Source organism: Saccopteryx bilineata, chromosome 2 (assembly GCF_036850765.1).
Source record: "Saccopteryx bilineata isolate mSacBil1 chromosome 2, mSacBil1_pri_phased_curated, whole genome shotgun sequence".
Classification (NCBI taxonomy): Eukaryota; Metazoa; Chordata; class Mammalia; order Chiroptera; family Emballonuridae; genus Saccopteryx; species Saccopteryx bilineata.
Window position 1 is genome coordinate 305,944,563 of NC_089491.1, and position 26,646 is coordinate 305,971,208.

Here is a 26,646-nt window from a genome sequence, read left to right on the forward strand (position 1 = left end):
TTAATAAATACAAATTTTAAAAATAAATAAATAAAGTGCTATCTTGGGCCTGGCCGGTTGGCTCAGCTGGTTAGAGCATTGTCCCCATACACCAAGGTTACAGGTTTGATCCCTGGTCAGGACACATACAAAAATCAAACAATGAATGCATAAACAAGTGGAACAACAAATCATTTCTCTCTCTCCCCACCTTCCTCTCTCTCTAAAATGCATACATAAAAAAATTAAGTGTTATTTTGAAGAAAAAAGTTTCAGTATGAGGAAATGAGTGAGACAAGGCTACATTTCAGTTATCTCCAGTTTAACTCACTTATCTCTAACACAGCACACCTCAGACCCAAAGCAGCCAGTTTCCTGCACATACCTAATAAATTAAACTCAAAGGGCAGTTATTTAAAAGGTATGGAATCAGGGAAGGGTTACACCAATTGGCCTTCAAATAACAGAAAGCTAAAACTATTAGGTTAAAAGTTCTTAGAGGACCTTTATGATAGATCAGGGAGACATGATGTGAGCCACACAGAATCTCATCACTGAAAGAGGGACACAAAGACCTTACATAACCGATGTAATGCAACAGATGTACAAAGCACCGCCTGTGAAACCTTCTCAGCATAATATTTAAACTTGAATCTATTCAAGTACTAGTTTACCAAAAATACAATGGAGACACATGTTAACATCACAAGGATACAATCTGCAAACTCTAGAATGCAAGAAATGCTATAGGACAAATGAGACATTTCTTCATCAAATAAATGACATAAAAATAAAAAGAACATTAGCAACCAAATGGAGTGTGTGGGTTTTTTCATCAAATGGGGATTTTGAATGAGCCAAGTGTAAAATATACTTCTGAGACAACTGGGGGTTAACTATACACAAACTGACTACTGGATAGTATTATGAAGTTATCTAATTTATTATTATTTTGTTGGGTATAATAATGGCATTGTAGTTATGTTAGAAGGAAAAAAGTCCTCATCTGTTAGATATTTTAGAAGTATGTCTACATGGGCCTGACCGTGAGGTGGTGCAGTGGATAGAGCATCTGGGACACAGAGGACCCAGGTTCGAAACCCCAAGGTAGCCAGAATGAGCGCAGGATCACTGGCTTAGGCACGAGATCATAGATGTGACCCCATGGTCACTGGCTTGAGCCCAAAGGTCGCTGGCTTGAAGCCCAAGGTCACTGGCTTGAGCGAGGGGTCACTCGTTCTGCTGTAGACCCCCCCGTCAAGGCACATATGAGAAAGCAATCAATGAACAATTAAGGAGTTACAATGAGGAATTATGCTTCTCATCTCTCTCCCTTCCTGCCTGTCTGTGCCTATCTGTCCCTCTTTCTGTCTCTGTCACACACAAAAAAGAAAAAAAAAGTATGTCTACTTGGGCCCTGGTTGGTAGCTCAGTGGATAGAGTGTTGGCCTGGCATATGGATGTCCCAAGTTTGATTCCTGGCCAGGGCACACAGGAGAAGCGATCATCTGTTTCTCTCTCCCATCTCTCCCTCTTCCCCTCCAACAGCCAGTGGCTTGCTGAGGAAGCTCTGTTGAAGGTGCATTAACCTCAGGCATTAAAAATAATTCAGTACTCAAGCACTGGCCTCAGACTGGGTTGCCGGGTAGATCCCGGTCAGGGCACATGTGGGGGTCTGCCTCACTATCTTCCCTCCTCTCACCTAACAACAACAAAAAAAGTATGTCTATATGAAGCAAATTATGGTCAAATGTTAACAATTACTAAATCTAAGACTAAGAGGCGCACACATTAATTATACCAACCTACCTTTAGTATACTGGGAAAGTCTCAGAACAAAAAGTTAAACATAGTAATCGCACTGTGTGATGGTATACCTCCCAGTAATGCCAAGACAGCATTCCATCTCTACTTTGATCCTTTTTGTTTTCCCTTCCCATCATTTGCCCCCTTGAAATCAAAGCTGTGATATAGACTGAAAAAATATAATGAGACATACCTGTAGTAGCAGTGGTTAAAGCGACAAGATTCCTTCTTAGCATAGCATAGAGAGGACTGTCAAGGAGATAAAACAAAAAATTAATAACCCCATGGTTTTTCATTAAAATCTTTTTTTTTTATTCATTTTTTTAGAAAGGAGAAAGAGAGGGAGAGAGAAAGAAGAGAGAGAGAGAGAGAGAGAGAGAGAGAAGGGGGGAGGAGCAGGAAGCATCAACTCCCATATGTGCCTTGACCAGGCAAGTCCAGGGTTTCGAACCGGCGACCTCAGCATTTTCAGGTCGACGCTTTATCCACTGCACCACAACAGGTCAGGCTCATTAAAATCTTAAGTGTATTTCTGATACTCTATCTCCCAACTTTATAAAATATGTAAAGACAAAATTTCCCCCCTAGAATAGATTTTTTAATTAATAAAATTATCAAAATGTTAATGCCCAAGCCCTTGTATTAGCTTGTCCCCATTAAAAAGTAATTAATTTACATTTTATTTAATTAGTTAAGAGTAACTCAAGTGAGGAGATTTCCTTTGCAAACTATTCCTTCCATCTAGGAGTTAAATTCTACATTTTAATTAGGGCATGGAGGTAGAAGGGAGTCTTACCAAAAAAAAGACAAAATGACTCAGAAGAAAAAGTCATCACAAAACTGCAGGGGGGAGTAGATATAGATAGAGGGAGGGGAGAGGGGGAAAGAGGGAAAGAGGGAAAAGGGGAAGGGGGAAGAGGTGAAATTGCTCCAACTGCCCAGCAATCCTACTACATTTCTCTCATCATTTCATTCTTCCTCTCTCCACAACTGTTTCACAAAATTCTAACCTAGTCACATCAAACTCCCTAATATCCAGGCCTTTACACATGATGCTCAATCTGCCATAAATTCTCCTTCAACCAGCCCCTTCTAATTGACTCTTTATCCTTTGGCTCTCAGCTCAAATATCAGTTTCTCAAAGAAGCTTTCTCCTTGATCCCTAAGACCCCAAACCTTACCCACTACAACTTCATGTACCTCTTTTCTGTAATGCTTATCATAGTATAATTTTAACATAAGTTAGTGTAATAATTTGATTAAGATAGGGAAGAGCACTTGTCTCACTACATTTTAATTAAGCTTCATAAAATCAGAGGCTATTGCTCACTACTACGTTGTAAGTGCCTCACAGGCCAGTCAACAATATGTAGGCCCTTAACTATTTGACGAATGGAATCAATTACCATTAATAATTTAGGGAGATTAAGTGGTTTCATGTAAGAACCAAAACAAACAAACCCTCACTCTTTTTTACCTTGGATTTTTCACTGAGAAGCTCTGACATCCTAGGAGTTCTCCCAGAAGATCTCCACCACAATATACCATGTGCTGCTCCCGTGGATCATACAGCTGCTTCATTGTTATATACTGGCCTAGATGGTGCATGACCTGCATGAAGGTAAAATACCTTTAAGAGTTTCGTCCAACTGCTGTCAAAAACATACAATACAAATTAATTATAAAGAGATATATTGTTAGGTTTGCTAGAGAAAGAAATAACATATAAGGGGCCCAGGGTCCAACAACAGGATAGTTGACCCCAACCATCTTGGGTTCATCCATTTATTATCATTCTGGACATTAACAGACCCTTACATTTTATAATAGAAATGAGATAGAAATTCTCTGACAATGAGAAAAAGTGGTGAACTTACCTAGTATTCCCTTTAAAATTTTCTCACCAATCCAAATAAAGGGTCTCTTCTATTACTAGAAGGAATAAACTTTAAATTTGCATGGGTCATAAAAAATATTTTGCAAGTCCAGGGTACATAGCTACGATAGTCTTTTGATGTGTGTGCACTTAATTACTTTTGACAAAGGAAGTAAAATGGTTAAATAAACCATCAGGACTGTAAATGCATAAAACAGAATTTAAGATGTTAATCAAAAATTTAGTCTGCCTGACCTGTGATGGCTCAGTGAATAAAGCGTTGACCTGGAACACTGAGATCACTATTTTAAAACCCTGGGCTTGCCATCAAGGCACACAGGAGAAGCAACTGCTATGAGCAGACTTTCCACTCCTCCTCCACCCCTTTCCTCCCTTGCTCTCCTCTAACAAATCAATAAATAAAATCTTTAAACAAAAATTAGTCCATCTGGCTTTTTTCATAGGTTCACAAAATGGAAGGGAACACAGACAAGTTCATGATTCAAAACTGAAAGATAATCTAATTTTGTCCTAATATTTTCTCCAGATAACAGATTTTTCTCTTCCTTTTTGAGGAGGGGAGATAATGAGACAGACTCTCGCATGCACCCTGACCCCAACTGAGGTCCACCCGGCAACCCATCTGGGGCCAACTCTCATCTGGGGCTCTAATCTAACTGAGCTATTTTTAGCACCTGAGGCTGACGCTTGGACCAACTGAGCTATTCTCAGTGCCTGGGCTGATGCTAGTACCAATCAAGCCACTAGCTGCAGGAGAGGAAGAGGGAGAGAAGGGGAAAGGAAGGGGTAGAAGGAAGGGTGAGGGAGAGAAGCAGATGATGGCTTCTCATGTGTGCCCTGACCAGAAATCAAACCCAGGATGTCCATAGGTTGGGCTGATGCTCTATCCACTGAGCTACCAGCCAGGGCCTCCAGGTAACAGATTTTTAAAGTGTTTAATACGTAAGTGCACTTAATGACAGTAAGAATTTTGTTATCTTGCCCTGACTGGATAGCTCGGTTGGTTAGAGTATTATCCCAAAGCGCAGAGCTTGCCAGTTCAATCCCCAGTTAGGGCACGTACAGGAAGAGATCTATGTTCCTGTTTCTCTCTCCCCCTTCCTTTCTCACTAAAATCAATAATAAAAATATAATTTAAAGATAATTTTGTTATTTCAGATTATGAGCAGACTAAAGCAGCTATCTTTAATCTTTAGGCCCCAACTTCTAAGGAATTATTAGATATTTGCACAGAAGATTTTTCCAACACGGATCCCATTATATTAGGAGCAATCATGCTCCTAAGCTCCCCTCTATCGCAGGTAATATGTCCCAATAATTTTTTGTTTGTTTAAAACCTCTTTAAAAAAATTTTTTTTTATGTATTGATATCAGGGAGAGAGGAAGGGAGAGACAGAAACATTGATCTGTTTCTGTATGTGCCCTGACCCGGGATTGATCCGGCAACCTTTACATATCAGAACAATGCTCCAACCAAGGGAGTTATCAGGCCAGGGCATAACATGTCCCAGTGCTAACAAAGTTCTCATACCTAATCAAGTATCTAGAGGAAAATATGATGGGGTTATATCAAGACCATCTACTAGAAGAAAAAGGAGGCAAAATATAGGGGGGTTATATTTCTATCTGCCCAACTTTCAAAAAAAATCCATTCATACAAAATAAAATTTTCTAAAACACTATTCTAAATATATATATATATATATTATTATTATTATTATTCTCATTATACCATTCTGCCTTAATGTACATACTGAGCACCAGTATTTAAAAATATTTTTTAAATCTTTTTTTTTTTATTTAGTGAGAGGAGGGGAGGCAGTGACAGACTCCCACATGTGCCCCAACCAGGATCCACCTGGCAAGCCCACTAAGGGGCAACGCTCTGCTCACCTGGAGCCATTGCTCCTTTGCAACTGGAGCCATTTTTAGCGCCTGAGGTGGAAGCCATGGAGCCATCCTCAGCACCCAGGCCCATTCGTTCCAATTGAGCCTTAGCTGCAGGAGGGGAGGAGAAGAGAGAGAGAGAAGCAAGAGGGGAGGGATGGAGAAACAGATGGGCACTTCTCCTGTGTGCCCTGATCAGGAATTGAACCTGGGACGACATCCACACACTGGGCTGACACTCCATTACTGAGACAACCAGCCAGGGCTGAAAGTTCTTCTTTTTTTAAAACAAACGTTTTTCATAAAAATTTTGATTGTAGAGAGAGAAAGAGAGAGACAGAAACATCAATCTGTTCCTGTCCGTGCCCTCACTAGGGATTGAACGGGCAAACTCTGATGTAGGGTGATGCTCTAACCCAGTGGTCCCCAACCTTTTTTGGGCCACGGACTGGTTTAATGTAAGAAAATATCTTCACTGACAGGCCTTTAGGGTAGGACGGATAAATGTATCACGTGACGGCCCTGGCTGGTTGGCTCAGTGGTAGAGCGTCGGCCTGGCATGCGGAAGTCCTGGGTTCGATTCCCGGCCAGGGCACACAGGAGAGGCGCCCATCTGCTTCTCCACCCCTCCCCTCTCCTTCCTCTCTGTCTCTCTCTTCCCCTTCCACAGCCAAGGCTCCATTGGAGCAAAAGATGGCCCGGGCGCTGGGGATGGCTCCATGGCCTCTGCCCCATGGTCTCTGCCCCAGGCGCTAGAGTGGCTCTGGTCACAATAGAGCGACACTCCAGATGGGCGGAGCATTGCCCCCTGGTGGGCGTGCAGGAGTCTGTCTGACTGCCTCCCCGTTTCCAGCTTCAGAAAAAAAAAAATGTATTACGTGACTGAGACAGCGTCAAGAGTGAGTCTCAGACGAATGTAACAGAGGGAATCTGGTCATTTTTTAAAAATAAAACATTGTTCAGACTTAAATATAAATAAAACGGAAATAATGTAAGTTATTTATTCTTTCTCTGCAAACCGGTACATGGCAGGAAATTCTTCTTTATGCACCAGATAAAGTCAACACTCATAATATGGAGCTTATCATGTAAACTGACTCTGTCCAACTTTTTCCACAATAAAACATTCTCCCTGAATGATATGGACTTCATTTCTTTTTAATCAACGTAAACTCTGGCTATGTTACTGAAAACAACGCAACTCAGAAATCCACACTTTAATAAATTTGAAAAAAGTCATACCAGAATTTTAGAGATATAATCCAAAATGGTGCACTTAATTTAAAATGTAAGGAAATATAAGTATTCTAGAAAATCTGAAATGCCTCCAGATTTGTTTCCTTGACAGGTTTAAGGTTTAAGAGTGCAGGTAGCACTGCAGATAGGTGTTAATTATTTTAAGAAAAATTTTTTAAAACTTGACAATTTTGTTTCTTCTGTTTAGGAAGGGTTACTAAAATAAAAGCAAGCACAGTTCGAAGACATTAACATTTTAATAACAAGTCTTTTCCACTTAAAGAATCCAGTTTTGGGTTTTTTTAAGCTTTAGAAGTTAAAGACATTATATAAATACATAGTGTTTAAAATAGCTCAAAGTGCTCAAAAGAGTATCCTAGACATTTATAATGCAAAACTACAGCATTTATTACCTGCCTGGCAGCATATCCTGTAAATCATAGACAGTATCTATACATTTTGCATTTTAACTCATAAATCAATAAATTCATGGTCACTCTTATATTTAGCCGGCAACACACTTCAAAAGGAAATTAAAAGAAAATATGACATTCAACTTGGCTCAATGGTCTTTAAAACAGAGCAAAAGTTGCCTCTCCATTTTCTCAACAGAACTTCCTTTCTTAGGCCTGATATCAGCTGTTCTTGAAAAAGAATTTTCTTTGATAGTTTACCTCAGTAACAGTAAAGATTTCTCCTTGTGCACCTGCAGCCTGCAAAATCTTCAAAAGTGGCAGTTTTGGTCGTACCTGATATAAATATAAAATAAACATGATATTTATATTTCAATTAGATTGGGTTCTGATACCCCAGGGAACAAGAGAACCTCCTTCAACTTTTTAACACTGGTAGATATTTATCTAATATTGTACAATCTTTCAATGCATAAAATAACTACAGATGATCAGACTACTTCCTCAAAAATCACACATTCAAAAGACAACATATTCACACCACTAGGGTGGCTATAGTAAGAGGAAAAAATACAGTAAGTGTTGGTGAGGATGTGGAGTAATTGGAATGCCTATGCTCAGCTGGTGGGATCGTGAAATGGTACAGCTGTGGTGGAAAAATTTGGCGGTTCCTCAAAAAGTTAAACATAGAATTTGCCTATTATTCAGCAATTCCACTCATAGGTATACACCCATAAAACTGAAAGCAAGGACTCAGAAAGTATTTGTACACCAGTGTTCATAGCAGCATTACTCACAATAGCCAAAAGATGAAAACAACAAGTATACCCCTGGCAGATACTAGATGGCATATATCCATATAAAGAACAATGACTTTGTTTGCTGTCTCTTGACTCTGTTGAGTTTGTCTTAGCCACACAATTTTGTTCTCTAAATTTTATCTAGTCAAATTTGTCTCTCTCTTCCTCTTAACAGCCTCCAGTTTTGTTGTAAGGTTTCCCTATTCTAGATTTTCACAAATATTTCTTAAATTTTTTCTTCTAATATACTTAATCATTTCATTTTTTACATTTAAGTCTTTATCTTCAATTTGATATTATTTTCTTTCTATTAACTTTATTGGGGTGATGCTAGTTAACAAAATTATACAGGCTTCCGGTGCACAATACTACAACACATGATCTGTACACTGTATTCTGTGTTCACCATCCCTATGCAATTTGTTTCTACACAAGATTTGATGTCTTAATTTGTTTCCTTCCAAAGATAGCCAATTATGTCAAAACCATTTATTAAGCCACATTTTCCCATCAAATCTAAATTCCAACTTTCAACATATCATGCTACATATTACATAGTATATAATCTTATGAAAACACAAAACAAAATTATGACTGGATGTTAGAGGAAGAGAACTGGAACAAGACACACCAAATTAATTAATAGTGTTATCTTAAGGAAAAGGAACTTAGGGGAAAAGATGGGTCAAAAAAGTTTCTATAAATACTTTAAAGATAAACACATTATAAAGGCTGAATCTTTTATAAGAATACATTTGCTACATACAAAACAAACTAGAATAAAGTTAGCAACAGAAAACAAACTTACATAGTTTGGTCTCAAATTCCCCACTACCCACCTATATCCTAAAGCAGTGGTCCCCAACCTTTTTAGGGCCACGGACCGGTTTAATGTCAGAAAATATTTTCACGGACCGGCCTTTAGGGTGGGACAGATAAATGTATCACATGACCGAGAAGAGCGTCAAGGGTGAGTCTTAGATGATGTAACAGAGGGAATCTGGTCATTTTTAAAAAATAAAACATCGTTCAGACTTAAATATAAACAAAATGGAAATAATGTAAGTTATTTATTCTTTCTCTGCAGACTGGTACCGGTCCGCGGCCCAGGGGTTGCGGACCACTGCCCTAAAGCACAACTACTTTTCAAAATACAATGGGTCCTTGGGTTATGACAGTCTCGACATACAATGTTTCAAGTTTACTACCCTCACTCCCATAAAAACTTTTAAAAATTGAGATGTGTTTCGGCTGTATGGATGCCTTACAATGCTATAGGCAGATTTTGGAAGAGAAGTCATCAATCTTCCAGACTACCCTGGAACAATTCTTTAAGAAGGTAGAGAGGCTTGCAACAGATCCTGTACCCTCGACACATCAGCTGCTTCTTGAGATGAAACACCTGTAGTACGGACAGAATCATCTCCAGCGCCTCCTGCATGTTCCTTAGATAATCCTGATTCACCTGACCCAGTATATCCAGCACATTCTGCTGGTTCTCCTGCCTCTCCAGCTTCCTCCTCCCAGTAGGTCACTCTCTCCCAGCTTGCAATGCCCCTTCCAGTGTGCAAGCCAACCACAAAAATAAAGGTAAGAAATTTTCTTTATACTCATTTTTTCTGTTACTACAGTACAGTGTATACAGTATTTGTCCTTTTCCTTTTTCTGTGGCATAGTTGTGTTTTTATGTTATAGATTATAATTTTACAACTGTGTTAGGATAGGTAAGTTACTTAGGCTAGGGTGTATTTCAACTTACACCAAAATTCGGGTTACGTCACTATAGCAGGAACAGAACTCTGTTGTAACCCAAGGAACCCCTCTATACCATTGAGTAATCAGTAATTTCCATACATTTATTTGATATTTTTACTTTTAGGGCTTGGTAAACTTTTTCAGTAATGAGCCAGATAGTAAATATCTTACTATTTTAATTTAATGATTGAGAGAGAGAGAGGAAAAAAGAGTGAGAAGCATCAACTCATAGTTGGTTCACTTTAGTTGTTCACTGATTGCTTCTCATTCATGCCTTGACCAGGGGATTCAAGCCAAGCCAGTGACACTCCTTGCTCAAGCCAGCAACCTTAGGATCATATCAATGATCCCGCGCTCAAGAGGTGACCCTAGGGGTTTCGAACCAAGAATCTCAGCGTTTTAGGTCGACGCTTACCCATTGCACCACCACCAGTCAAACTCCATAATTTATTTAATCGATGATCAACTGAAATCTATGAGCATTAATACTGTTTATTAGCTTCCCTAAAATAACATTTTTAAAATAATACTTCTGCACTGTATAAAATCCTAGTCAGTGAGGTCAGCTACATCCCCAGATTCAATTTTTTTTTAAAACTTAAAAGAAAAATAGGAATGCTTAAAAATTATTTACCTGCCGTCTTGCAGAGTTCCTGCAAGCACTGTCAGATGTTGAACACGGGGCAGAGGTAGAAAGAGATGCCATTTGGCAGTGAAGAAATTAGTCCGTTGATAAATCTAAAAAGATAAAAAATTACAAAATCTCTTCTGAAGTAGTTAATTCTCTTTAGTACTTACAAAAAAAACAGCCAGAAGTAAAAAAGACACAGATGTCAGAACACCCTATACAAATCAAACGCAATATACTCATGCTGATATTCTTGATACCCTTCTGATCATTTTCTAGTTCAGATCCTGCAAAAAACTGAAGAGCTTAATCAAGAGTAAAAACAATCTATGCAATCTACCAACTTTGTTTCTGGAATCTAAAACATTTTAAAGTTTCAAAGGCAGGACTGAGGAGACCAAGGTTTTGCCACCCCCCAAAATAGGCCTTTTGGGAAATATGCCTTTTGAGTTTAAGAAACAAAAGACTCAGAAAGAACTTTTGGCATCCCCCTCTTACCTGTCCAAAAAAAATTCAGATAGAAAAATCTGCTTTATTAAAGGAAGGAACATTAGTAGTATAATATAAACTAAATGTGTTAAACAGGGAGAAATCTAGCAAAGCCTGTTCCCCTCAGTCCCCAAAAACAGGTGTGCCCAGTAAGGATTTGCTCACCACATCTGCTCTTTCTCTACAAGAGGGGAGGAAATAAGGTGAAGTATGGGCAGTTCTTTGATAAAAGCATAGTCTATAAAAAAATATTTACTATTTTAGATTGGTTAAGGCAACAGTATAGCAAGTTCATTCACATGTAGGATTTGGAAGCCTGGAAGTTGATTCAAAGCTCCAACATACATTCAGGAATATAAGCAATCTTTTGTTAACTGGCCCACAGCTATTAATGGATTAATTATTCCTGTCTTTTTCTCACTCTCCAGCAGCTATAATTTAATTTAGACCATCAGAACTTTTCTCTTGTCAATAACAATACCTACAAATTGGGTTAAACCAAGGTGGCCATTTATCATTAAGGAAAGATATAGCATAAATTGAAATAAAGAGTAAGTTAATTTAAATTTTACCTTCTACCTTTTCTCTTTAAAGAAAAGCTGTAGAAAGGGGAAATAGCCCTGACAGGGTAGCTTAGTTGATTAGATGTTGTCCTGATATACCATGGTTGTGGGGGGTTCAATTACTGGTTAGGGCATACACAAGAATCAACCAATGAATGCATAAATAAATGAAACAACAAATCAACATTTCTCTCTCTCCCCCATTCCTCTCTCACTAAAAATCAATTGAAAAAAACTTTTTAAAGTAAAACAGCCTGACCAATAGTGGCACAGTGGATAAAGCATCAACCTGCAATGCTGAGCTTGCCTGATCAAGGTAGATACGAGAAGCAACTACTTACTAAGAGTTGATGTTTACCACTCCTCCCCTCTTCTCTCTTTCTCTAAAATCAATAAACAAAATTTTAAAAAAAGAAAAACAGATTTCTTAAATTAACTTGCTGGAGTTTACTTCAGGCCTTTTTCTAGTAAAAATGTGACAATCAGTGAGATTTATGAACAAGCCACATGAGGGAAGGGTGAAAATAAAAAGCCTAGAAAAACCATGAGTCTGGCTAAAACTAAGAAGATTCCTCACTCTTCTGGCAAGAAATTACAAAGTATAAATTCCCCCTCCCCATCAGCTTATCTCGCTACAAAAAGGGGAGTATAATTGGATAGGAGCATACCCTACATATTAAAACCACTAGCTTTGACTGGCATTTCTTTTTTTTTTTTTTTAAGTTCATTTTATTTTTTTAATTATTATTTTTTTAATTTTATTTATTCATTTTAGAGAGGAGAGAGAAAGGGAGAAAGAGAGACAGAGAGGGAGAGAGAGAGGAGAGAGAGACAGAGAGAGAAGGTGGGGAGGAGCTAGAAGCATCAACTCCCATATGTGCCTTGACCAGGCAAGCCCAGGGTTTCGAACCGGCGACCTCAGCATTTCCAGGTCGATGCTTTATCCACTGCACCACCACAGGTCAGGCTTGACTGGCATTTCAAACCTAATAAACTGGAGGCTTAGAAAAATATCTTCCGCCTGACCTGTGGTGGTGCAGTGGATCAAGTGATGACCTGAAACGCTGAGGTCGCCAGTTCAAAACCCTGAGCTTGCCCGGTCAAGGCACATGTGGGAGTTGATGCTTCCTGCTCCTCCCCCCTTCTCTCTCTCTCTCTCTCTCTCTCTCTCTTCTCTAAAATGAATAAATAAATAAAATTAAAGAAAAATATCTTCCCTCCCATCTTCTAAGTTCTTCTTGCTAGGCTAATAATCCAATTAACAGACATTAATAGGAGAAAAGTAATACATATGCACAAGGAATTCAAATAAGCATTAAATTCCAAAGACAGGCAAAACTGGATATATATGACATTTTTGACAAAGGAGAAAAGGAGGGGAAAGTCAGAAGGGGTCATTTACAAGTAACTGAGGAAGAGTGGAATATACAGGCAGGTAAATTTTTGCTAAGCAACCAAGAAACAATGAGATTCTGTTGAGGGGGGTCTAGTTAACAGGCCCCAGCTTGACACCCTCCTATTGACCAACCACACTCAATTTAGATTAGGTTAACATGATTATATTAAGGTTTCTTTCCTGGAGCAAGTTTTTTTATCTGAAACTCTTTAAGTAGAAAAAAGGGGAGGGTCAAAGTTTCCTTCTGAGTCTTGTTTCTTAATAACCAGTTTAAAATTAATACCCAAAGGCAGGTTTAGGTAGGCAAAACTTTGTCCCCTTCAAAACCAATCCCGATCTCCCACACCTGCTAGTCCTGTAGTCTTCCCTATTTCAGTAAAAGGAACTCCGTTGTTCAGCTGCTCAGGTCAATGGCCTTAAAGCCATCCTTAATTTTTCTTTCATGAGTCACACCCAAACCATAAATAAATTCTGAAGCTGTATCTTCAAAATGTATTCAAAATCTAAACTGTTCTCCCTACTTGTATTATCTGTACACTAATCCTAAACATCCATCTCCTACTACTCTTTTAAAAGTATTGCTTCTAATGACAAAGGGGCAAGTCCCTAGGGAAGACTTGAGCCCCAAGCCAAGAGCGTTCTTGGCTTCAGGCAGGAAAGAATTCAAGATGTAAGCCAAACAAGAGGTTCAAGAGGAAGGCAGTTTATTAAGCAGAGAGGATAAGCAAGAAAAGCCAGTTCACCAAGTAGTGCACTATCCTCACAAGTGAAGGGAGAGAAACCCCAACCATCTCTAGAAGTTGAGATTATATCTGCAGTTTCTGTGGAAAATTACTGGTGTGGGGAAAAAAGCTTTGGGATTAACTTGAACCTTTACAAGGTATATTTTGTGGTCTGTTTTCCTCTTATGGTATAGATAAATGATAAGGTATTAATCTTAGCAGGAATTTTCTTTGTTCTGGGGGCTCCTTGTGGTCTGTCTGCATCTCTGTATCTGGCAGCACCTAGCAGGCCCCTGACTTACCTTTGACTTAATTTATATAGTTCACATGCTCCTCTTCTATATTACTTCCACCTCTGCCCCTCTAGCTCCTACCTCCTTTTTATCTTTGCTCAAATATCAGTTATTACTGAAGCCTTCCATGACCACCCATTTTACACACACACACACACACATATATTTTTTAGCAAGAAAGAGACAGACAGGTAGGGAGATGAGAAGCATCAGCTCATAGTTGCAGCACCTTAGCTGTTCATTGATAGCTTTCTCATATGTGCCTTGACCAGTGGGCTACATCCAAGCCAGTGACCCCTTGCTCAAGCCAGCAACCTTGGGTTTCAAGCCAGAGACTTTGGGCTCCAGCCAGCGATCTCAGAGTTTCAAACCTGGGTCCTCAGCATCCCAGGCCAACACTCTATCCACTGTGCCACCCTTTTAAAGTTTTTACTTACAGTATTGATTTTTTTTTAATTTTTTTAATTTATTCATTTTAGAGAGGAGAGGGAGAGACAGAGAGAGAGAAGGAAGGGAGGAGCTGGAAGCATCAACTCCCATATGTGCCTTGACCAGGCAAGCCCAGGGTTTCGATCCGGCGACCTCAGCATTTCCAGGTCGATGCTTTATCCACTGCGCCACCACAGGTCAGGCTACAATATTGATTTTAGAAAAAGAGAGGGTAGGAGAGAGAGAAAAACAATGATTTGTTGTTCTACTTCTTTTTTTTTTTTTTTTTTTTTTTTTTTTTTTTACAGAGGCAGAGATAGACAGGAACAGACAGACAGGAACGGAGAGAGATGAGAAGCATCAATCATCAGTTTCTCGTTGCGCGTTGCGACTTCTTAGTTGTTCATTGATTGCTTTCTCACATGTGCCTTGACCGCGGGCCTTCAGCAGACTGAGTAACCCCTTGCTGGAGCCAGCGACCTTGGGTCTAAGCTGGTGAGCTCTTTGCTCAAGTCAGATGAGCCGGTGCTCAAGCTGGCAACCTCGGGGTCTCAAACCTGGTCCTTCCGCATCCCAGTCCGACGCTCTATCCACTGCGCCACCACCTGGTCAGGCTGTTCTACTTCTTTATACATTTATTGGTTGATTCTTGTATGTGCCCTCATGAGGATCGAACCCATAACATTGGCCTATCAGGACAATGCTCTAACCAACAGAGCCATCCGTCCCAGGGGGAATGTGAGCAATGTTTTGTCAGGGCTCGTCCAGAGCTATTAACAGGCTAACCATTCTCTCATTCTCCTGCAGCTATAATTTAATTAGAACATCTCAGTTTTTTCTAGGCACAGCCGAACGATAACGTCCCAATTCCAGGCCTGGCAGTTTCATTTTTGTGTTTTGGAAGCTTCTGAAAATCTGGCTACTCTACTGGAGACTCCCAAAAATAACATGTGGATGTCACCTCAATAAATTTAATAAATTTTTTTTTTCTTTTAAAGAATATGTGCAGCTAGCTCATCTGTCAAACTGAGTCCCAGCCTTCCAGGCATACATACCCTCAAAAAGCTTATACCTGTCTACAGCTAAATGATAGACCAGAAATGAAACCACCAGAAAAACCATGTGACTCAGCCCACAGAATCATAATAAATAAATGAAATAACTGTTGCTTTAACTCACTAAATTGCTGCATGGTTAATTACATAGCATTAGATAATCAAAACAAATGGCAAAATCTTATCGTTCCACTTAATCTTTAAATAATCCTATGATGTAGGTACTATTATCTTCATTTTACAGATGAGGCAAAAGAAGCATATGATGTTACCTGCCAAAAAGTACACAATTAATAAACTTCTGGAGTCACGATTTCAAACGCAGAAGAGCTCTTAAGTCCCCACTTATTGGTATTTTTTCCCTTTAGACCTCAAGTGCACAGAATTAACCCATCCTTTCAAGATACTCTCACTATTCATCCATACCTGGCCCACTTTTACTTCTTTTTAATAATGCAATAAGTATTAACAGACTAGTATTCTGACAACCATAATATTTATTGTCCATCCCATTTCCCTGCCTCCCTTGAATTATCCTGAATCCTAAGTTTTGATTTTCTTCCCTTCATTTTTGTGTATTTTAGTGCATCAAAATGAAATCCTAGAAAGCGTGTGTGTGCACACGCTTGCGCTTTGGTAGTTTTTTAACTCTTTTTTAAAAAGCAGTTGTGTTATATATAATTTTAGGGATTTGTTTCACTAAAATATAAACTATATACATAAAAAACATAAAATTTACCATTTTTAGGTGTACAATTCAGGAACATTAAGTACATTCACAACATTGCACACCATCACCACTATCCATCCATCTCTGGAACGTTTTCATCACCCCAGACTGAAACTCTACCCATTCAACGATTAACTCCCCAATATCCCCTTCTCCCTAAACCCTGGTAACCACTATCATATTTTGCCTCAATGAATATGCCTATTCTAGGTAGCTCATATAAGTGAAATCATACAGTATTTGTCCTTTTGTGTCTTCACTTGGCATGTTTTCAAAGTTCATCCATGTTAGAGCATACTTTTTCATTTATCTTGACTGTAGCATAATATTCTAGTGTGATAATCTGAGGTGTTTCTAGGCTCTTACTACAGTCATGTGGCACATAGATACCTGGTGAACAATGGTCTGCGTGTATAACAGTGGTCACGTAAGATAATGAAGTTGAAACATTTCTATCTCCTAGAGGCACTATGGCCTTTGTAAAGTTGTAGTGTTACACATTCTCATGGCTTTCACCATGATCTAGTTCAGCCACTTTCAACCTTTTCAATCTCGTGGTACACATAAACCACTAAAATTTTGTGGCATGCCAAAAAAATATATAGGGTAGGGCAAAAGTAGGTTTACAGTTGTGAGTACACAAGTTTATTATTGTATTAATTACTGTATTATTTTCCACGCAATTGTAAACCTACTTTTGCTCCATCCTGTATTATATTTTTTGCCAATCTGACCAAAACAAAAAAAATTGTGATAATTTTGATTCATTCACACTGGATGGCTATTGTTGTTTGGCTGTTGTCATTCTTTTATCTGACAATCTAAGAGAAAAGAAGTCAGTACTCTTAACTAAGTAGTCAGGTATTCCCTGGCCGGCTGGCTCAGTGGATAGAGCATCGACCCAGCATATGATCATCCTGGGTTCGGTTACCAGTCAGAACACACATGAGAAGTGATCATCTGCTTCTTTCCCCTTCCCTCTCTCCTTTTTCTCTCTCTTCCCCTCATGCATCTAGCATACGTCCTGGGTGCTGAGGATAGTTCTGTTGGTCCAGGTATGTCAGTGTCAGGTGCTAAAAATAGCTCACGTGATTTGAGCATGGACCCCGGGTGGGGGCTGCTGGGTGAGGTGAATGCAGGAGTCTGTCTCACTGTCTCCCTTCCTCTCACCTTAAAAAAATAAAATAAAGCCTGACCTGTGGTGGCGCAGTAGATAAATCACCAACCTGGAATGCTGAGGTCACTGGTATGAAACCTCAGGCTTGCCTGGTCAAGGCACATATAGGAGTTGATGCTTCCTGCCCCTCCCTCAAAATGAATAGAATCTTCAAATAAATAAATAAAAATAAGTCAGGCTTTGCATGTTCTAAAAATTATTGCAGCACACCAGTGTGCTGCAGCACACTAGCTGCAAATTGCTGGTTGATCAATTCTGTAATGTATGCTTGCAAAAAACTCTCCTGTTCATTTTTGTTGGCTTTTTACAGTCTGTAACCGTGATGGCGAACCTATGACATGCGTAGCCATTTTCAATGACACGCAGCCGCATACCACAGAGGTATGGGGCTGCATGCCAAGAAGGACGTTTCATCCTCGGCTTCTGCACAGCCAGGTGCAGTAGCCGAGGATAAAACCTTTGCTGTAGTGTAGACACTCTGTGCCGGAGGTCTGTAGGCCAAAACAACAGAACTCCGGCACAGAACGTCTAGTTCTGGGACTTCCGGTTAGGCCATTAGGGGATCCTTGACCTCACTTCCAGCTGGTGGAGCAGAGAGCAGCGGAATGCCGTGGGGGACACATCTCTGGGGGTTCTGTGATCACCATAACCAGCAACCGCATAACCACAGCAACTATCATCCAATCCACTGTTCTGGGGTGTCGTGGATTTCTAATTGACCATCATTACTGAGATAAGTGAGGGGGAGGCTGGGAGAGGCGAGGGCCTGTACTACAGGTGCCATTTCCCACCATTAGAAATAGCGGCAGCCATCTTAATTTACATAAGATGCAACTTGCAGAATTTCAAGATGCATCTAGGCTCAGGTGATTGTCGACTTGTGGTCAAAGCTTGAGAATCTGGAAAGGTGCCACTTGGAGAATCAAAAGGAGTGCCACTACGAACAGAAACTTGGAGTGCCTGGAACCGATTACCACTTTTACCATCCTGAAAAATATAGCAATGGCTTTATTCACAATTTTTCCCTCGACGTACTTTTGTGAGACCTTATTCTCAGCGTTAAATATTATCAAAATCAACAAAAGAAAGAGATTGACAGATGAACAAGGAAGTCACTAAGCAGGTAAGTTAAATAATTAGTTTTTGGTTTATTAAATACAGTTATATACTACAATTATACATTTTTGTTAACTATAAATATCGCGAAATTATGGGTTTTTTCTTAAAGTGACACACCACCCAAGTTATGCTCGATTTTTTGGCAAATTTTGACACATCAAGCTCAAAAGATTGCCCGTCACTGGTCTATAACATACCTGCTAATCTGTTAGCCTGACCTACAAATAATCAAAGATATGTAATGAAATCTCCCACTATAATGGTGATTTCTACATTTATCCCATTTATCCCAGTGCAGTTCCACTAATTTTGCTTCATCTATTTTAGAGACTTTTAATCAGACACATACATACTTTACATTGTTTTATTTTCTTGGTATACTGTCATTATATAGTGATTATCATTACGCAGTTATTTTTTTTTTCATCCCAATTGAGATATTCTGCCTTAAAGTATCTTCTACCTTATATTAGTACAGTCATGGCAGTTTTCTTTTAGTTAGTATCTCCAGGTATGTATTTTCCCAATATTTTACTTTCAATTTTTTCATGCCTTTAACCTTTTGGTGTGCTTCTTTGTAAAAAGCCTTTAACTGGACTCTGGGTTTTTAAATCCAATTTGTCAAATTACATCTTTAAAAGGTGAGTTTAGCCCACCTGTTGTAATTGATATGTATGGATTTATTTAGCATCCCAGTTTGTCCTACTCTTCTTATGCTTACTTTGCTTTAATACCAGCAGAAGGTGTTGTGCCATTAAAAAGATACTGATTTAAGAGCCACTGATTTAAGAGCCACAGAAGTTCAAAGCAGGACAAATTACTTTTGATTGCAAGGTAAAGGAGGAATGAGAGGGAATGGAGATAGAAGTGGAAGGATTTTCAAATGGGAGAATAGTAGGAAAAATGGGAGAGAAAACATCATGGGCAAAGGCATTGTTCAAGGATGTGTGTGAGAAAATGAAGTCTGCTGATGGGCTTTGAATCCTTCATTGTTCAAGGATCAATTGTAGTCACATTCAGTTGCTCAAACCAGAAAGTTGAGTCATCTTCATCTCTCCCTCTTTCCCTCTTATCACATCATCAAATCTTATAGAATTTAACTCCTAAATCTTTCAAAACCCATCCATTCACTTCATCTTCATGATCAGGTCCCCAAAGCAAAAATTGTTATTTCTTGCTTGCATCATTGCAATCCACTTTTAATTGGTCTCTCTAACCCCACTTCAATCCAAGTTCCACTTTACAGCCAAGATTTAAAGTAAGAAGAAGGGAAAAAAAGCCTGATCCGGTGGTAGCACAGTGGATAGGGCATGGACATGGGATGCCGAGGTCTCAGGTTCGAGACCCTGAGGTTGTGGGCTTAACCCTCTGAGCAGTACGAACGTTCATGTACATCCTCATGCCTCCTGACCATCCAGAGTATGATCGACTGATTTTAAAAATGTGTTAAGAAAGCATTAAAAAAAGGGAACCGTATGTTCTTCTTGTTCCAATACATTAGTTATCAAACATGATTTTAAGTTAATAAAACTGTAATTGGAACTAATTTCATTTATTGAAAAAAAAAAACTCACTCCAGGGGTCAGCAAGGATGGAAAAAACTCACTACTCAAGGGGTTAGGTGTGGGCTCGTCAACTTGAGCATGGGATCATAAACATGATTCCAAGGTTGCTGGCTTAAGCCCAAAGCTCGCTGGCTTGAGCAAGGGTCACTCCTCACTTGAACCTACCAGTCAAGGCATGTATGAGAGACAACTAACGTCATACAACTAGGAATTGTTGCTTATCATCTCCCTCTCCCTTCCTGTCTATCTCTTTCCCAAATAAGTAAGTAAAATGCTACAGTGCTAGGTTCTGCTCCACAGCTTGCTACTGCTCTAAAAGCACTGGAGTCTAGACCCTCAGCACCTTGTTAGTGTTTCCACTTGCACTGTTTTTTCCCATGTTCTCTGAACCCCAGACACACTGATCTTCTGGCTTCTCAAAGAGCCTTTGCTCCCTGCTTCAATCAAGGCCTTTGCAACATAGTTCTTTCATTTGAGCACTGTGAGTTCTGTACAAGATTGATTCATCCTAAACTTTACTTCCTATCTCAGGTTAAGCATCACCTCCTCAACAAACATTACTAGATGGTAAAACACTGATGAGAAACATTGAAGAGAATGTTTAAGATACATGGAGCAAGCTTAGAGTACTTAGCACTTAATCAACTGATCAAACTTATCTCTAAAAGGTCATTCACACATTATTTACTTCCTGATGTGAATGAACAATAGGAGGCACATACTACCTCCTATGAAGTATTCTTGGCACCCCCACCCCACCCCAAAATCCAAATTTAATCAAGTTTCTAGATCAAACTGCTAACTACCTGTTTATAGGAAAAATGGAGGGTAGAGGAATAATTAATACTAAAAGCAGGCAATTGGCCAAATTCAGAATGAAGAAATTATACAGGACCTTGGGTAGAGGGTATGGTTGATGGAGGGAGATTACAGACTAGAAAAACAGAAACCTAACACAATATGTGGATCTGATTCAAACAAGCCAGCTGTAAAATGTCTTTCCCCTTAAAAAGATAGGAAAGTTTACTAGGTATGAAATACTGTTAAAGAAACTGATGATTGCAGTAGAAAGGTACTGTGTTCATTTTTTTTAATACTGATACAATATAAAATATCTTAATGTAAAATAAGACACCTGTGATTTGCTTAACAATAGATTTCACTGTCTTAAACAAACTACCTTATTGAATGATACACACCAAACATGAAAGAAATCACAAAATTCTATGTGCTTATCCATTGTATCTTGAAAAAAAGTAGTACTCTTGGAAAGTATTCCAGTTACGTTAAAAGAAGTACATACCACTAACCTGTGTACTGCTATGGCTCTCTGGGGATGTGTTTCTTTTCAATTAAAAATAAACTCCAGAAGTCAGTATAAAAAGCTGGAAAGAATATACCTGCTTTTAAATGAATGAGGGAAGAAAGCTCTTTTTGCAGTTTATTCTTTTTTTTTAAAGCGAGAGGAGGGGAGATAGTGAGGCAGACTCACTTAAGCACCCCGACCCTGGATCCACCTGGCAACCCCCGTTGGATGCCAACTGAGCCACTGGCTGAGAGAAGGGAAGAGGAGGGGGGGTAGGGAAAGGAAGAGAAGCAGATGGTTGCTTCTCAGGTGTACCCTGACCGGGAATTGAACCTAGGACATCTGTACACCAGGCCGACTTTCTATCCACTGGGCCAACCAGCCAGAGACTTATTTATTGATTTTAGAGAGAGGGTGTGAGGGATAATAAGTAGTTCTTCACTCTAGCTGTTCATAGGTTGCTTTGTTTGCTTTCAAAAGGACTCTCCCTCAACATTCCACAATACAGCAGAATTCAAATACCTGAGGGCAGGTCAAAATACCTTGGATATTTTCAGGGCCTTGGAAGAGAAAACGATCCTACATAGGCCTGTGAAGCTAAGGCAGTAGGCACTCCCATTTTCAAAAACTCACCTGCCTCAATGAGGATGCATACATAAACTTTTATTACCTGTCTCCAACTTACTCTTCATTTAACCTTGGTACTCTTCTCCAAGTATCCACTTCCACCACTCAACACCCACCATGATAAACGAACTCAGTTCCCTTTTTTTTTTTTTTTTACAGAGACAGAGAGAGTAAGAGAGGGACAGACAGACAGGAACAGAGAGAGATGAGAAGCATCAATCATCAGTTTTTCGTTTTTGACACCTTAGTTGTTCACTGATTGCTTTCTCATATGTGCCTTGGCCGTGGGCCTTCAGCAGACAGAGTAACCCCTTGCTCAAGCCAGCAACCTTGGGTCCAAGCTGGTGAGCTTTGCTCAAACTGGTGACCTCCAGGTCTCGAACCTGGGTCTTCCACATCCCAGTCCTACGCTCTATCCACTGCGTCACCGCCTGGTCAGGCCCTTTTTTTCTTTTTTTCAAAAAAAGATTTTTTTTATTTTAGAGGTGGGGGGAAAAGAGAGGGGAGGAGCAGGACGCATCAACTTGTAGTAGTTGATTCTCATATGTGCCTTGACTGGGTAAGCCTGAGGTTTCAAACTGGTGAGCCCAGGATTCCATGTTGACACTCTATCCACTGCAACACCACAGGTCACGCGCAACTCAATTTCTTGAAGTTTTCTAGCCCTTATACCACTAACCTCTCAAATGTTTTTAGTATTGTTTTCCAACTATAAACTCTATCTATTCCATTGGTCTTAACTCCTCTCCTCCATTAAAAAAAAATCATACAGAAAATAAAAGTGAATAATAAAGTTAAGTTTTTACTGAGGAACATGTTTCTGTCATTGAAAATATCCAACACTTAACAGTCAAGCACCTTTGTGTCAGGCACTTTTTAAAGCACTTTACATACAATAACTTATTTAACCCTTACAGAGATCCTACCAGATTTTCAGAAAAGGAGCTGAGGCAGAAGAGGAAGGTAACTTGCCCAAATTCATGGTCTGCAGAGCCAGAGCTCTTAACCATTACCCTTCCTATGGGTACTGGGTCAAAATATAACATGTATTTTTGAGTGGGGGTCATAGTTTAAAAAATTTCAAAGCCACTGCCTTAGCAGCAGTCCTTTCTCCTCTTCTATATTTTCTGCTTTCAAAAATTCACTCATGGCCCTGACTGGCTTGTTCAGTGGATAGAGCATCAGCCCGGCATGTTGATGTCCTGGATTTGATTCCCAGTCTGGGCACACAAGAGAGGCAACCATCTGCTTCTCTTCCCCTCCAGCAGCCAGAGGCTTGAGCCCTGGGCACTGAGGATAGTTTGGTTGATTCGAGCACTGGCCTCAGACAGGGGTTGCCAGGTGAATCTTGGTCTGGGGCACATGCAGGGTCTATCTCCTCTCCTCTCACTTAAAATCAATCACACCCAGTCTTATACCTACCATCAAAAGTCACCTACTGCCTGACCTGTGGTGGCGCAGTGGATAAAGCATCAACCTGGAAATGCTGAGGTCGCTGGTTTGAAACCCTGGGCTTGCCTGGTCAAGGCACATATGGGAGTTGATGCTTCCAGCTCCTTCCCCCTTCTCCCTCTGTCTCTCTCTCTCTCTCCTCTCTAAAAATGAATAAATAAAATAATTAAAAAAAAAAAAAAAAAAGTCACCTACTTCATCAAGGCTTTTCTGACTCCCCAAGCGAGGCTGATGACACCAGGGTATATCTATTAAAACACTTACCACAGGCCCTGGCCAGTTGGCTCAGTGGTAGAGTGTTGGCCTGGCATGCGGAAGTCCGGGGTTCGAGTCCCGGCCAGGGCACACAGGAGAAGCGCCCATCTGCTTCTCCACCCCTCCCCCTCTCCTTCCTCTCTGTCTCTCTCTTTCCCTCCCGCAGCGAGGCTCCATTGGAGCAAAGACGGCCGGGCGCTGGGGATGGCTCCTTGGCCTCTGCCCCAGGCGCTAGAGTGGCTCTGGTCTCAACAGAGCGATGCCCATCGCCCCCTGGTGGGCAGAGCATCGCCCCCTGGTGGGCGTGCCGGGGTGGATCCCAGTTGGGCGCATGCGGGAGTCTGTCTGACTGTCTCTCCCCATTTCCAGCTTCAGAAAAATACAAAAAAAAAAAAAAAACACCACTTACCACATATTTATGTTTTTATGTGTGTCCCCTACTACACTGAAATCATAGAGGAAGAACAGTCCTATTCATCATGATTAAAGAATGGTTTTTACCCTACTCTTAGTTCAAGAGACTCCTACATTTATCTTCAAATAATATCTTTAAAGACAACTGTGACTTTAAGACTAATAAAATAAAAACTTTTCTGAAGTTACCAGAACTAATCATTCGTATCATTTTTTTTTTTTTTTTTTTTTTGAGAGGGGAGGCAGAAATACAGGCTTCACATGCACCCTGACCTGGATCCACTCAGCAAGCCCACTAGGGAGCTATGCTATGCCCATTTGAGGTCACACAGTTGCTGATCAACCAAGCCATTTATTTGTGCCTGAGGTGGAGGCCACTGAGCCATCCTCAGTGCCTGAGGCCAACTTGCTCAATAACTGAGCCATGGCTGTGGAGGAGAAGGAAGGGAAAGAGAGCGAGCACATGCGAGAGAAGAGGTGGGGGAGGGGTGGAGAAGCAGATGGTCGCTTCTCCTGTGTGCTCTGACCAGGAATTGAACCTGGGAAGTCACACACAGGACCAACACTCTAACACTGAGTCACCCAGCCTGGGCTTTATCGGTTCAGATCTCTGTTAACTCTAGTGTCTGGATTCTTTCACCTAAACACATGAATGTCAAAAAAAAAGAGAAAAATCCACAGATTCAATTGACCTTTTAGCAAAGTCCATGATACCAAACCTAGATTTAATACCTGATCAAACTGCAGTTTCAACCTCTCCTAAAAATATCATCTTAATCAACCACTCAACTTTTCTAGTCAAATAATTAGGTGATCAATGCGGACCTTCTCCATCCCCCATGAAAAAGGCAATCGGCATAAAAAACCTCTTTTGTTTTCTTTCCCAAAAGAAAAGGTGTCCTGGCTCAAAATTATTCCTTCCTGTATGTTAACTATAAATGAAAAATAAGTTTAAAAACTAATCCTTTTCCTTGTTCCCCACTTCTTCCTATAAAAATCTTCTATGTTGCCCCTGGATGTTTTCCTCAGTGGACAGAGAGTCTGCCTGGATTATAGATGTCCCAGGTTCGATTCTGGTCAGGGCACACAAGAGAAGCAACCATCTGATTCTCTCCTCTCCCCCTCCCCAGGCTCATTTTAGCAGGGGCGGAAAGATCAGCTGGTCTCAGTGCCTCAGCCTCAGGAGCTAAAAAGAGCTGGTGGATTCGAGCATTGGTGCCAGAGGGGTTCCCAGTAGGGGCACATGCAGAGTCTGTCTTATTATCTCCTCTCCTCTCAAAACAAGCAAACAAACAAAAAAACCCTTCTATGTTGTACAATCCCTCAAGCTCCCTTCTAGTTGCTAGATGGGATGTTGCCTAATTCATGAATCACTGAAAGCCAATTAGATCTTCACATTTATTTGGCTGAATTTTGTTTTTTAACAAGAGGTAATAAAAACAACTTTTTTCTTGTAAAAGAAACCCTACTATTCTGACATTTTAGTTCCTACTAGGTTTGCTACACATGTATAAAAATAAAGTGTGTGTAAGAGTATACTCCAGCAGTTTACAAAACCAACAATATGCCAGGAAACAACCCAAAAACCCATCAATGGGTGTTTAAAGAAACTGTTGTACAACCCTGCAATACAATACTAGGAAATCTTTGAAAGAAAGTATTTCATTTTATATAAAACTGTCTCTGGTTCTATTTTAAAAACTTAAGGTGTACAACAATACATACAAAAATGATCCCACTGTTGTTTAAATAGATAAATGTGTAGAAAAGTCAGGATAGATATAACATCAAGCAGTTAACAGTAGCTTGCCAAAGAGGAAACCAGTTAGGAATGACAGATGAACTTTACACACTTCTATATTGTGTGCATTTTTTTAACAGGCACACACTATTTGCCATTTTAAGACTATAAAAAGTTGTGATCCTCCCGAGTACAGACAGGGGAAAGAGCAGCACCATCTTCTTAAGGCGTGGCTTTAAAACAGTGGTTTTCATTCTCTGGGGTGTACAAGAACCAACTGGAGGGGGGTGCCGATTAAAATACATATTCCCGAGCCCCCCATCTCCTGATATTGTTGGGGGGGGGGGTCTGGATGTGGCCTAAAATGAGCATTCTTCAAACAAGCATCACATGTCTCTATACACAAGATCTGAAGCCCTGAAAACTAACTTAGAATCATAAGACAGCTCCCGCCACCTTCTCTCCCACCCTTTTCTCCAAAGTGCCGCAGTATTCCTCCAATCCTGCATCCGGTTAAACATGGTCAATCCGACTCTCTCTCAGGTTTGTAACCTGTTGGCCGTTCCGAATCACATCACCCCACTTCCATTTTCTTTTTGTTGCTGCTGTTGTTTTTTAAGGTTTTATTTATTCATTTTAGAGAGGGGATAGAAGAAAGGGAGAGGGGAACGAGGAGCAAGAAGCATCAACTCTCCCAAAGGTGACTTGACCCGGCAAGCCCCGGTTTCCAACCGGCGACCTCAGCATTTTAGGCCAACGCTTTATCTACTGCGCCTCCACAGGTCAGGCCGCAACTCCATTTTCATCTTCCACAGGTCCTCATCTCACAACCCTTTCTCCACCATCCCTTTTTCCGCCCAGCGCAACCGCCCCTAGACCGCCACCTACTCCGCAAGCTCTCCTCGCTCGCTC

General features: G+C 40.2%; 1 protein-coding gene across 2 annotated transcripts in view; it reads right to left on the minus strand.

The window, feature by feature from the left end:
• The window catches only part of MDM4 (MDM4 regulator of p53), a 42,399-nt gene that overhangs the window by 15,540 nt on the left and 213 nt on the right, over positions 1 to 26,646 (minus strand). For both annotated transcript variants that reach the window (XM_066261607.1, XM_066261608.1), the window contains exons 2-5: positions 10,408 to 10,511; positions 7,480 to 7,554; positions 3,263 to 3,396; positions 1,979 to 2,034 (exon numbers count right to left, since the gene is read on the minus strand). In XM_066261607.1, the coding sequence (XP_066117704.1) occupies positions 1,979 to 2,034; positions 3,263 to 3,396; positions 7,480 to 7,554; positions 10,408 to 10,479 (337 nt within the window). In that variant the 5' untranslated portion in view covers positions 10,480 to 10,511. The remainder of the gene's footprint in view (positions 1 to 1,978; positions 2,035 to 3,262; positions 3,397 to 7,479; positions 7,555 to 10,407; positions 10,512 to 26,646) is intronic.